The sequence below is a fragment of the Ailuropoda melanoleuca genome, chromosome 19 (genome assembly GCF_002007445.2).
Source record: "Ailuropoda melanoleuca isolate Jingjing chromosome 19, ASM200744v2, whole genome shotgun sequence".
In the NCBI taxonomy this organism is placed as follows: Eukaryota; Metazoa; Chordata; class Mammalia; order Carnivora; family Ursidae; genus Ailuropoda; species Ailuropoda melanoleuca.
The window spans coordinates 1,417,325-1,429,232 of record NC_048236.1 but is presented as its reverse complement, the minus strand read 5'-3'; the positions used below and the strand labels follow the sequence as shown (position 1 = coordinate 1,429,232).

The following is an 11,908-nucleotide window of genomic DNA, read 5'->3' as shown; positions in this document are numbered from 1 at the left end:
CAAAGGAGCCAGCAAGGCACTCCCCGTTCACAGATTCCTTAAACAAAAAATTCAGAAGCTATTCTCAGCTTCTGGTTAAGAAAAAAAATCACCAACCTTATATAAAATGCTTTATATGTTATAATCTTTACTATAAGTTACTATATATTTATACTATATTACTATATTATGTATATATGTTACTGTATAAAATATCCACTGATGTTACATATTAGTAAAGCATTTCACCCTAAATACTTTTTGTAATATACTATTATAAATTATTAAGAAAATATAAATATCTGGTTTAAGAAAAGCAAGCATATGATTCAAATTTAAAACCACCTAACAGGGGCGCCTGGGTGGCACAGCAGTTGGGCGTCTGCCTTTGGCTCAGGGCGTGATCCCGGCGTTGTGGGATCGAGCCCCACATCGGGCTCCTCCGCTGTGAGCCTGCTTCTTCCTCTCCCACTCCCCCTGCTTGTGTTCCCTCTCTCGCTGGCTGTCTCTATCTCTGTCGAATAAATAAATAAAAATCTTTTAAAAATAAATAAATAAATAAATAAATAAATAAATAAATAAAACCACCTAACAGATTCAGGACCTATACCGGGCATTTTAAACTTCATTAAATCTAAACACTTAATATATAAAGCAAAGTAACTTTACATAAAAAGTCTATACCAGAAATATTGAATTAGTGACTGGCAACAGTATAGATTAAAAGAAAAAAAACTGTGAAGAGAAATTGAGCAGGAAGAAAAAATTTTTTGGCCACCTTTCATAATAATGGCTCACATATTTTTCAAAAAAATACAATCAATAGCTTTTCCTATTCTCACTAACGTAAGCTAACTGTAACCGTTTCTTCAACAGGAAAAACTGAGATTTCTAATTTGGTTGCATGTTAATTTGTCTTTATTTCAGACACTTGTGGCTGTCATACCAATGTGCACAACAAAATAATAAGCACTATCTTATTAGAAGTCCTCCATAAGGGAAGTAAAGAAACTGTCAACTCATTCCACTAAAGTAAACATGTTATGACAATGTTTCCAGGAGCTTTCCTTTTTTGAATGCTAAATTTAAGCCTTGGGATAGAGAGCAAGTACAATAAACGCAAAAATGAAAGAATCCCCAGAGGTTATCCTTTTATTACAGTATCTAATTATTGTTCTATACCCAATTAAAATTGTATCCTTTAACCACATTTGATTTTGTTTTCAAACAAGGATCACCAACATGTAAGTTAATTATAAAACAATAGCCACTAGTGCTGAAATGAAGTTTTAAGACTATATTAAGAAGAATTTTTGGGGCGCCTGGGTGGCTCAGCTGTTAAGGGTCTGCCTTCAACTCAGGTCATGATCCCAGGGTTCTGGGATTGAGCCCCATGTCGGGCTCCCTGCTTGGCAGAAAGCCTGCTTCTCCCTCTCCCACTCCCTTTGCTTGCGTTCCCACTCTCGCTGTCTCTCACTGTCAAATAAATAAATAAAATCTTTAAAAAAAAAAGACTATATTAAGAATTTTAAACAAATCATATTAAGAGTTCTAGAACTGAAGTAAAAGCATTCACGAATCAAAATAATATAGAAATAAAAGAAAAAAATCTAATTTAAAAATAAGCAAAAGACCTGAATTGATACTACTAAAGGTATACAAACAGCCAATTAGCTCATGAAAAGAAGTTCAGCATCAACAGTCATGAGGGAAATATATTTCAAAACTATAATGAGATACCATTTCACACTCAATAGAATGGCTATAATCAAAAAGACAATAATAGTGTTGGTAAGGATGTGGACAAATTCACTGGAACCCTCATATACTGCTGGTGAAAGTATAAAATGATGCAGTCACTCTGGAAAAGTTTAGTGGTTCCCCAAGACATTAAGCATAAAATTACCATAGAACCCAGCAATTCCATGCCTGGTATATGCCCAAGAGAAATTAAAATGTATGTCCCCACAAAAACGGACCAAAATGTTCACAGGAGCACGATTCATAATATCCAAAAAGTGGAAACAACCCAAATGGCCATCAACTGATGAAAGGATAAATAAAATATGGTATATTCATACAATGAAATATCATTGGACAATAAAAAGGAATGAGGTATTGACATATGCTACAAGAATGAACCTTGAAAACATCTGCTAAGTGAAAGAAACCAGTCAGAAAGACAACATATTGTTATGATTCCATCTATATGAAATTTCCAGAATAAGCAAATCCATGGAGACAGAAAATAGAGAAGTACTTTAGTTTGGGAGTTTAGAGGAAAAGAGGGAGTGACTACTGATAGGTATAGGATTTCTTTTTTGTGGTGATGAAAATGTTCTAAAATTGTGGTGATAGTGGCAAAACTGTGAATATACTAAAAACCCACTGAATTGAATTTATTATGTGAATTATGTATAAAACTATCAAAATTTAGAAGCAAAACATATCCAATATAGACATAAAACTCTACATAACGCTTCTATTATGATATGTATTTCTTTAATGTTTGGGGAAAAACAATATATGTACTTCTTAAATCACAATCATCCACTGAAACACATGATAATAAAATCTGTGGAGCAAAAAATTTAGATAGGCTTGAGAAGTGCTGGAAAAGTCATACTGTTGTGGAATCAATTCTACCAATTGAAGGAGAAAATTGTGAAGAGAGGGCCACTTTAAGATGATTGATACGGTCATAATTATTGAAGAGAGCGCTTAAATGCTTTTATTTGTGAGGTATGCTTGTTAGGATACACAAGATCACAAAAAGTCCTTCCTCCTCATAACAAAAATTTAAAAAGCAGTGTATAAATAAAGTGTGAGAAAAGTGACACTAAGCTTATTAAGTAATTTTAAATGGACATGATCCCGCTAATTACCAGTAACAAAGGTCTAACTGCAATAACTACTTTACTCTAAAATTCACTTTTTGACCCGAGAAAACTTTACTAATTCATTTTAATTTGTGATAAAGAGCTCTGCTGTAGCCTAAGCTGAACAGTTTTGTGTTATGTGGTTTTTTTTTTTTTAAAGATTTATTTATTTATTCGACAGAGAGACAGCCAGCGAGAGAGGGAACACAAGCAGGGGGAATGGGAGAGGAAGAAGCAGGCGCCTAGCGGAAGAGCCTGATGTGGGGCTCGATCCCATAACGCCGGGATCACACCCTGAGCCGAAGGCAGACACTTAACCGCTGTGCCACCCAGGCGCCCAAGTGTTATGTGGTTTTAACTAAATACAGACGATAAATCCCTCACAAAGTAAGGCCAGGTTATATAGCTGGAAGAACCTTGTATTCTAATATTAGTCTGAATCTTAAGGACATCTGTTGTTCTTTAGACTAAATATTTTTTCATCTTACTGTTCAGAAAGCCATTTAAAAGTAAATAGGACAAAAGTAAAACGTAGCTCAGATTGTGATCTTCACAGACTCTTAAGTCCAAATTAATAAATTCTGATTGCTTTTCCCTTAATTTCTCCCACTGCAACTGCCTGAGAATTTCACTGCACAAGAATTACTGCACTGGTCTCTAACACCGTTTAGAACTACTTTCCACAGGAACTTCGAGTTGGAGAAATTCCAATCACTTGATAGCTGGCACTCTCAGAACTGGAAAAATATAGCACACAGCCTGTATCGCTGGGCCAACACACACACACAATTCAGTGGGAGTAAAAACAACAACACTTTGAGGTAGACAACAGATTAAAATATCAATATGGATACTGGAAGAGTGACAGATTGGGAATAGCAATCATTCTGACCATTTTACTGTTTAGTTTTAACACTTTCTTTTTTTTTTTTCCAAATCTCTTTGATAAATGAAAGGCAGATGTGAGACAAAAATCCTCAGGTTATTGTGATATTAAGTAGAAAATAAATGAAAACAGACCTAAACAAGTTGGTTTAAAAAAAAAAATCCAAGAGTCATCATTCAACAATGTATTAAACTTTTCACCTCTACTCTTGTCAATTGCTTCTACTCTGACTTTAGTGTCCTCATCATTTCACTCAAAGAACTCCTCACTGACCGACAGCTCAAAGAGTCCCACTAAAATCTTGTTCATAACATTAAGATTGTTGACAAGTGTTCAAAGGTCACTCCCTCCCCAGAAACTAAGCTTCTTAAATCGGAGACCTTAGAGGTGAGGCCTAGGTTGTTTTGGTCCATTCATAATCTCTGGACAACTTGTTCTAATGGCGTTCCCTGTCCTTCTTGAGCAAAGATGCCATCAAGTTTACTAAAGTAATCATTTTACAACTCTTTTACTTACATGAGCATATTCGTAATTCACTTTCATTACAATACTGGGTTTGAACGGTTTAAGTTTGGGGTTTAACTGCTCCCACTATGCTGTGACCAAACCTCACTTTATTGGTTTCTATTTGTTGAAAGCTGCACTCTCAAAGTTATATAACAATTCTTTTCCACCCAACTATCCCCAACTCCTAGAAAAATTATTTTTTTAATCTCCCAGCTTCCACTACTGCTTTCTCACACTCAGTAAACATGCCCAGACACTACTTTCCGCACATTCATCACCGCTGTCGACTGACCAAATGGGTGCAGAAATGCACTGAACGGGGGGGATAAAGGGAGAATAGTGTTGTTTGCATCCTCTGGAGCCTAGGGCAGTCCCAGAACAAAGTAGGAACCCGGTTCGGGTAGCATGTTTCGGTGGAGGCGGCAATACTCCGCTAATCAACGGAAAAGGAATTAGGCAGATGAAGTAGGGCGATTATACCCTCAAACCAGGAAGCGTCTTCCTTTCCCCTCTTCCAGGAGCTGGCAAACAGGGCAAAGGCCCTGGTGTCGGANCTGATTGGGGGGGGGGGTGAAGAGAAATAAAAGGAATAATGGAAGACCTGTCGGTTCTGCCAGACAGAAAGGGAATGCAAAGGTGGCCGGCGCACAGAAAGGCTCTGCCGGCTATTAGAAGATAAAGAAGGTAGGAGAGGGCCAGGCCTGGTGGCCTGCCCGGGCTGTTACCCACAAGGCGAGGCCGGAGAACCCGGCGAGGTCGTTGCCCCAAGTCAGGGCCAGGCTGCTCCAAGATTTCCAGGAGTCGGTTCCTCCCCCGGGGCGCGGCCTGCGAGGGCCGAACGTCCCCGCCCGGGTCCCCGCACTCACCCCCGCGGTCTCCTCAGCCGAACATTCCAGCAAACTCCGGTCGATGGCCTGCACCTCGGGCTCCAGCTCCGACGCCATCTTCCCTCCTCCTCCTCCCCAGCGCTGACGCCGCTACCGCCGCCCCGAGGGCCGCGGCCTCGCCTTAGCTCCGGCTGCCGAGACTGCCACCCGTGCCCCAGGCAGTCAGTCAGGAGCCGTCCAGGCGGCCGCGGGTGGGGAAGAAGGAGAGTAGTGTGAGGTAAGACGGACAGAAGGGAAAGCGGCCTCCTGCGCTGCCTCTCGGGCTCGGCGCCCAAGAGTCAAGTCACTGCCTCGTCCCTACCCGGCAGAAGGACACAGAGGACCCAGAACCTGGCACTCTCGCTAGCTTCTATCGCGTCCGGCACCGGGAAAGGGGCAATAACACCCAAAAGAGGAAGCAAAGCAGTCTGGGAACTGTAGTCCTCCTCCACACGGCCGGGAAGCAGGTGGAGCCCTTACTGGGGACCCCGCGAAAGCATTGTGGGAGTTGTAGTCCACCTTTTAAACAGAGCACGGGCAAATGGCAGATAAGCGGGCGGGGCTTTCCTGTACAACTAGAATCCTGGCAAGAGACTAGCGGAAAGAAGCGCTCACCTGGGAAGAAGCCGAAGTGCGAGATATTGTGGGAACTGTAGTTTTATTCCCCCCAACTCCGTTTGTTCCAGTTTGTATCAGCAGATCATAGAACGGTGCCAGGCACGTGGTAGCCGCGCAAGTACTTTTAAAAGCCTGGCATAGGTAGACGGTCAGATACTCGTGGAAAGAATGGAAGAATTACGTTCTATTCCTATAGTTCTATTGCTCTGTCATTCATCATGCCCTCATCTTTTAGACCGTAACTGAGGCGGACATTACCCAGATATTTTAAGGGTTTAAAAACATACTTAAATGCTACTAAAGAAAATATTTCCATGTAATTTAGTTATGGCCACTTATCAAAATTTATTATAAATGTTGCTTCAAAGGAGAAGTAGCCTACCAAGCCAAGTCTATCAAGATTTACTCTTGATAAGAACATTTTACAACAATAGATTAGGTACGAAAGAAAATTATGTTTGGTTAGAGGTAATTAGGCTCTTGACTGACAGTTGGGTGAGTGGGTTTCTTAGAACAAGTCTGCAGTTCCTTTAGAATTTATCAGAAAATTGCTTACACATTTTATCAAGCATGCTAATTTATTCCAAGAAGGAGACTGTGAATTAGGAGAAAAAAAAATCTGACCCAATCCAGGCCTGGGGAATGTTTTTGTTGTTATTATTTTAACAATAATATTAACCAAGTGTTTTGTTTTTGCTTTTTTTATTAGGAAATAAAAATTACCCATAATCTCATAGTTCAAATGAGTCTTGCTATCACTTTTGAAAGTAAAAGAAAGATTAGAAATTCAAATTTAATAGGAATATATTTTTTAAAGATTTTATTTATTTATTTGAGAGAGCGAGTGCACAAGCAGGGGGAAGGGGCAGAGGGAGAAGAAGAACCAGGCTCTGCACTGAGCAGGGAGCTGGACTTGGGGCTCCATCCCAGGACTCCGAGACCATGACCTAAGCCAAGGCAGATGCTTAAATTATTGAGCCACCCAGGCACCCTGATAGGAATATTATTTATTTCTCTATTTATTTTTATTTTTATTTTATTTTTTTATTTTTTTTTTTTAAGATTTTATTTATTTATTTGACAGAGAGAGACAGCCAGCGAGAGAGGGAACACAAGCAGGGGGAGTGGGAGAGGAAGAAGCAGGCTCCCAGCAGAGCAGGGAGCCCGATGCGGGGCTCGATCCCAGATCGCCGGGATCACGCCCTGAGCCGAAGGCAGACGCTTAACGACTGAGCCACCCAGGCGCCCCTCTCTATTTATTTTTAAAGTAAGCTCTATGCCCAACATGGGGCTTGAACTCGTGACCCTGAGATCAAGAGTTACATGCTCCACTGACTGAGCCAGCCAGGTGCCCATGTAGTAATATTTTAAAAGAAAAAATGAAAACTATTCCACTTACCCCCAGTCCCTCCTCTTCAAAGAAAATTTATGATTCTGTCTAGAAAAAAATATGCATATATCTGCATAGGTATCTAGAATGAGATATTTTGAAATGTTCTCTGTGTTACTTTCTTTTTTGCCCAATTTTCTTGCACTATTACTCTACCTAGTCAGAGTCAAGCTGGAGGAAAATTTGGATTGTTACAGCCTGGAAGCAAAGATATTGCCTCTTTAAGGGTCCTAACATAGAATTAAAGCCATTAAAATAGATTATAAAGAAAATTTCTGCTGTTAACATTATTTCCTTCCTTCTATTACTTTTAGATTGATTTTAATGTTTTTTCTAAATTCTTGAGTTGGATGTTTGCTATTAATATTTCTCTTTTCTTCAATATATACATTTAAGGCAGTGGTTCTAAAACTGAAGCATGCATCAGAATCACCTGGAGGTCTTGATAAAATACAGATTTCTAGATCCCACCTTAAAAATTTCTAATTCAATAGGTTTTGGGTGGAGATTAAAAAAATTGCATTTTCATCAAGTTCCTGGGTCATCCTGCTGGCTTGGGGACCAACTTTAGAATCATAAATTTATTAAGGCGATACATATCGTTTGAAAGTCTGTATAGCAAGAAGTTAGATCACCCCATCTTCCACCCTGGAAAAAGACTGGAGACTTTTCCTCTAGAGAGGCTGTACCTGAGGTCTTTGGACTGTGAGATTCCAGGCGCAGCTAAGGACAGGAACACTGTACTAAATACTAGAACATTAATTCAAAGTCTATCCACTGAACAGGCTCACTCCAATGCATTTCCCCCCACTTGACTCAGAACATCAGTGGCTTGCTTGTCACTCCCAGGCAGGAGTTCGAGAGAGTCTTCTGCAGAGAGACTGACCAGCCCAAAAGAAAGAAAATCTATCAGAGGAGTGGAATCCTATATTAGACTGCTTGAGCTGTCATAATAAAATACCACCAACTGGGTGGCTTAAATAAGAGAAATTTATTTTCTCATAGATCTGGGCTTTTAGAACATCAAGAACAAAGAGAGAATCTTACAAACTTCCAGAAAGAGAAAACAGCAAGGCCACAGAAATCAGAATGGTACCAATCATTAAAATATGCATTTACGATCATATTTATTATATTTTTATCCAACATTTCTAGGTATTTGTGTTGGGAGTGGTGGTTATTTAGATGATAAAGTTTGTCATATTTTCAGAATAGCTAAGATGTGAGTTGAATGAAGGCAGGGACCCTATTTTTATGCAGGTACATGTCCGTGTTCCTAGAAGAGTGTTTGGAACATACTAGGTGCTCAATAAATATTTACCAGATGAATGAGTAAACCACAAATCCACATTGATCTTTTTTTAAAGATTTATTTGTTTGTTTGTTTTATATATAGAGAGAAAGCGTGCAAGCTGGGGAGGGGCAAAGGGAGAGGGAGAAGGAGAGAAGCAGACTGCGCTGAGTGCAGAGCCTGACATGGGGCTCGATCTCACGGTCCCAAGATCATGACCTGAGCCAAAATCAAGAGTCAGATGCTCGACCAACTGACCCCCCCCCCAGGCATGCCTCATAATGCTTCAATATTTTTCATAGCTACATAGTATTCCATGATATGAATGCATCATAATGTATTTAGCCTTACTGATAAACTCATTGGCTTTTTTTGGTGTTTTGTGTGATTAAAATAATAATGAAATTCCTTGTTCATATAGATTGGCAAACTCTTTTTTAAGTATAGCCAGGTAAGGGAGGCATATGTGAGTCGGGGGCTGGGGAGGAAGAACTGAGTTGAGCCCTGAGTGAAAAGATTAGTCACATGAGGATCTGGGACAAGAACATTCTAGACAAAGGATGCATCAAGTGCAAAGGCCCTGAGGCTGAAACAGACTTGAAATGAATCAAGAACAATATGAAAGCTATGACTTTACGGCAGAAAGTTTTCAGATGGGTGGCTCAGTCGGTTGGGTGTCCGACTCTTGATTTTAGCTCAGGTCATGATCTCAGGGTTATGGAGTCAAGCCCTGTGTGGGGCTCTGCATTGGGTATGGGGTCTGCTTGGGATTCTCTCTTGCCCTCTCCCTCTGCCCATCCCCCCCTAAAAAATATATTAAAAAAAGTTTTCAGATAAATAAATGCTGTGCTTACTAGTAATCATAACAGGTTTATTATTCCTATTTACTAAAACCCTTTCAGATGCATTATCATTTTCACTTAAGACATGATGAAACTAAGGCTCATATAGATAAGGTAACTTACTCAAAGTCATTGTGCTAGATTGATAGCAGTTTTTTTTTAAGATTATATTTATTTATTTGAGAGGGAGAGAGTGAGCAAGAGAGAGCACAAGCAGGGGGAGTGGCAGGCGGAGGGAGAAGCAGGCTCCCTGCTTAGCAAGGAGCCCAATGTGGGACTCGAGCCCAGGACCCTCAGATAATGACCTGAGCCAAAGGTAGACGCTTAACCTACTGAGCCACCCAGGTGCCCTTGATTGCAGTTTTATGGCCCTAATTAATGCCCCCCATACCACTTCCACTACAATGTGACTCTGTCAATCTTTGAATCTATTTTCCCACCTTTGAAACTGGGCTGGCCTTGTGACTTGCTTTAGTAAATAGAATGCAATGAAAATGACAGTATGCCAGTTCCAAGCCTTGATTCCCTAGATGTGGTCTTGCACGTTCCCACCCTCTTTCTTGGACTTCTGCTTTCCCCGTGGCAACAAGGTTGGGCTAGCCTGCTGGAGGATGAGAGACGACATGGAGGAGAGCAGAGGTACACAGGTTAGTAGCTAGCCAACTCTTGGAAGCAGAGTTGCTGACCTGTGAGTAGCTGCAAGCATGTGAGGGGGTCCAGGGAGACCAGGAAAACTGGCCTACATTGCTGACCTGTAGAATTTGCACTAAATGATTGTTGTTTTAAGCCACTGAGTTATGAAGTGGTTTTATATACAAAAATAGCTAATCGATTCAGTCACATGGATTAGTAGCAGAGCTGAAATTTGAACTCAGGTCTCTCCAACTTTGAGGCTCTCATATTCTTTCCGTGCCATGTTGCTCCCCTCATGTACCCATTTCTAGGGAAATTTATTTATTAGATTTTTCATAATTAAAATAACCAAACTCATGAGTAGTAGGAGAAAATCCAGTCTCTTTTTTCCTTGACAGATCCTAAAATAATTAGTTGGCCCTTCTTAAAGGCCATGGGTAAAAGATTAAGAATGTTTGTCCTTGAATTACTTCAAAGTATTGAACTGAGATCTTCCTCTCTTAGGAGGGTCACTCGCGCTCTCAGGCACAAGGTTATCCAGCTCCCTCTTTGATACTGAGATAATTGACAGTGATGACAGCCAACTGTAACGTCTTTTTCTCATTGTTGGTATTGAAAGTGGGCTTCCTCTGGTCTCTAAAAAAAATGTTATAAAACAGCTGGTATGTAGAGTCCTTAGGCAATAAAAAAGTAAACAAATAAATATATGAATAAATAAAGGCTTTGAAGAATATTTCGTTAATCTATATCTATTATCACTGATGTAAATTATCTCTTGGGAATGGGACACTAGGAGTCTTGTGGTTTTCTGCTCCCTAAAGGCAGCTTCTCCAGACCATCTTTTTTCCCAGATGTGGGAAGAATCGTCACATGGCATACTGTGAGGCAGCATTGTCCAGCTGGCACATTCCGTCTCTCCCCAATTATTTCTGTCCATTGGGTGTGGAGGGGTGTGACAAAGACTTTGGCCTTAACCTGCCTCTAGTGAGGCTCCTCTGAGTTCTCTTTTTGACTAGGCCTTGGGCTCTGTCCTTGACCTTCTTATTCCAGTTTAGCAAGAATTCTGCTGAGTCAGTTTGTCAAGAATCTCACAACTTTGGTCTGATCACCTTGATACTTAATCAAATTCCTCATTCCTCATCCTTGATATTTTATAACCCTAGCCTGGCTTCAGCAAGAATCTGGTTGAGTTGGTCTAGCAAGACTCCTCTTAGCTTTGATGTTTCCTCTTAATGATTGTCTACCCCGTGAGCCCCTCGTGCTCCTTGGCTATAACTCTCTATTTGCCCTGGTTGTATTCGGAGCCTGATCTCTCTCCTCCACCACAAAACCCCATTGGAGTAGCCTCTTTGAATAAAATCTTCTTTACCATCTTTAAACAAGTATCATGAATATTTTTTCTTGACAGGTGCAATATACTCTTTAAAGTGTGTAAATGATTGTACTTGGTCATTATGTGAGTGAAAGAAAGCATTTGCTATCCACCTGGCTTTGCAAAGGCATTGGTAAACCAGTGACACCCAACCCAAAAATGACAAAGGCTTAAGGGTGCTAGGAATGGTACTGTTCTACTGGCCTCTCCGAAACTGTCATTTACAAGTTTAGTTGCTGTAGCAAATGCTGTGGATTGGCTTGCCAGCCAATTTTGTCTGGGGTATGCTTTCATGTGCTACCAAGTGTGGTAAGCTAAACACTACATTTCCCACCTTCCTTTGCAACTAGGGCTCTAAGACAAATCAGTTATATGTGCTCCGGTGAGATTTAGAAATTGGAAGTGAGTTGGAGCCTGTCTTTCTGTTTCCATGGCTAATGGATATCAAGCATGGTCATGGAGATGTTGAGTTATCTTCAGCATCTATAGACTACAGTCTATCGTTTTTAGAATATTAAGAGGCCATTATTGTGTCAGTAAATTGAGCAGTTCCAGGATCACTCCCCCAGATGCTCACCCTAAAATTGCACCTCTGCCCTTGTGAGCATCTACCTTCTGATATAAAAAACCTACTTACTGAAAAAA

At 40.4% G+C, this 11,908-nt stretch overlaps 1 protein-coding gene across 9 annotated transcripts in view; it reads right to left on the bottom strand.

The window, feature by feature from the left end:
• The window catches only part of UBR2 (ubiquitin protein ligase E3 component n-recognin 2), a 125,268-nt gene extending 119,686 nt beyond the window's left edge, over nucleotides 1-5,582 (bottom strand). For 4 of the 9 annotated variants that reach the window (XM_034648000.1, XM_034647999.1, XM_034648002.1 and 1 more), the window contains exon 1: nucleotides 5,118-5,580. In XM_034648000.1, the coding sequence (XP_034503891.1) occupies nucleotides 5,118-5,195 (78 nt within the window). In that variant the 5' untranslated portion in view covers nucleotides 5,196-5,580. Of the gene's footprint in view, nucleotides 1-5,117 lie in introns of all 9 variants that reach the window. The other 5 variants (XR_004622065.1, XM_034648003.1, XM_034648004.1 and 2 more) reach the window with 2 other exon arrangements.
• Between the last annotated feature and the right edge of the window lie 6,326 nt (nucleotides 5,583-11,908).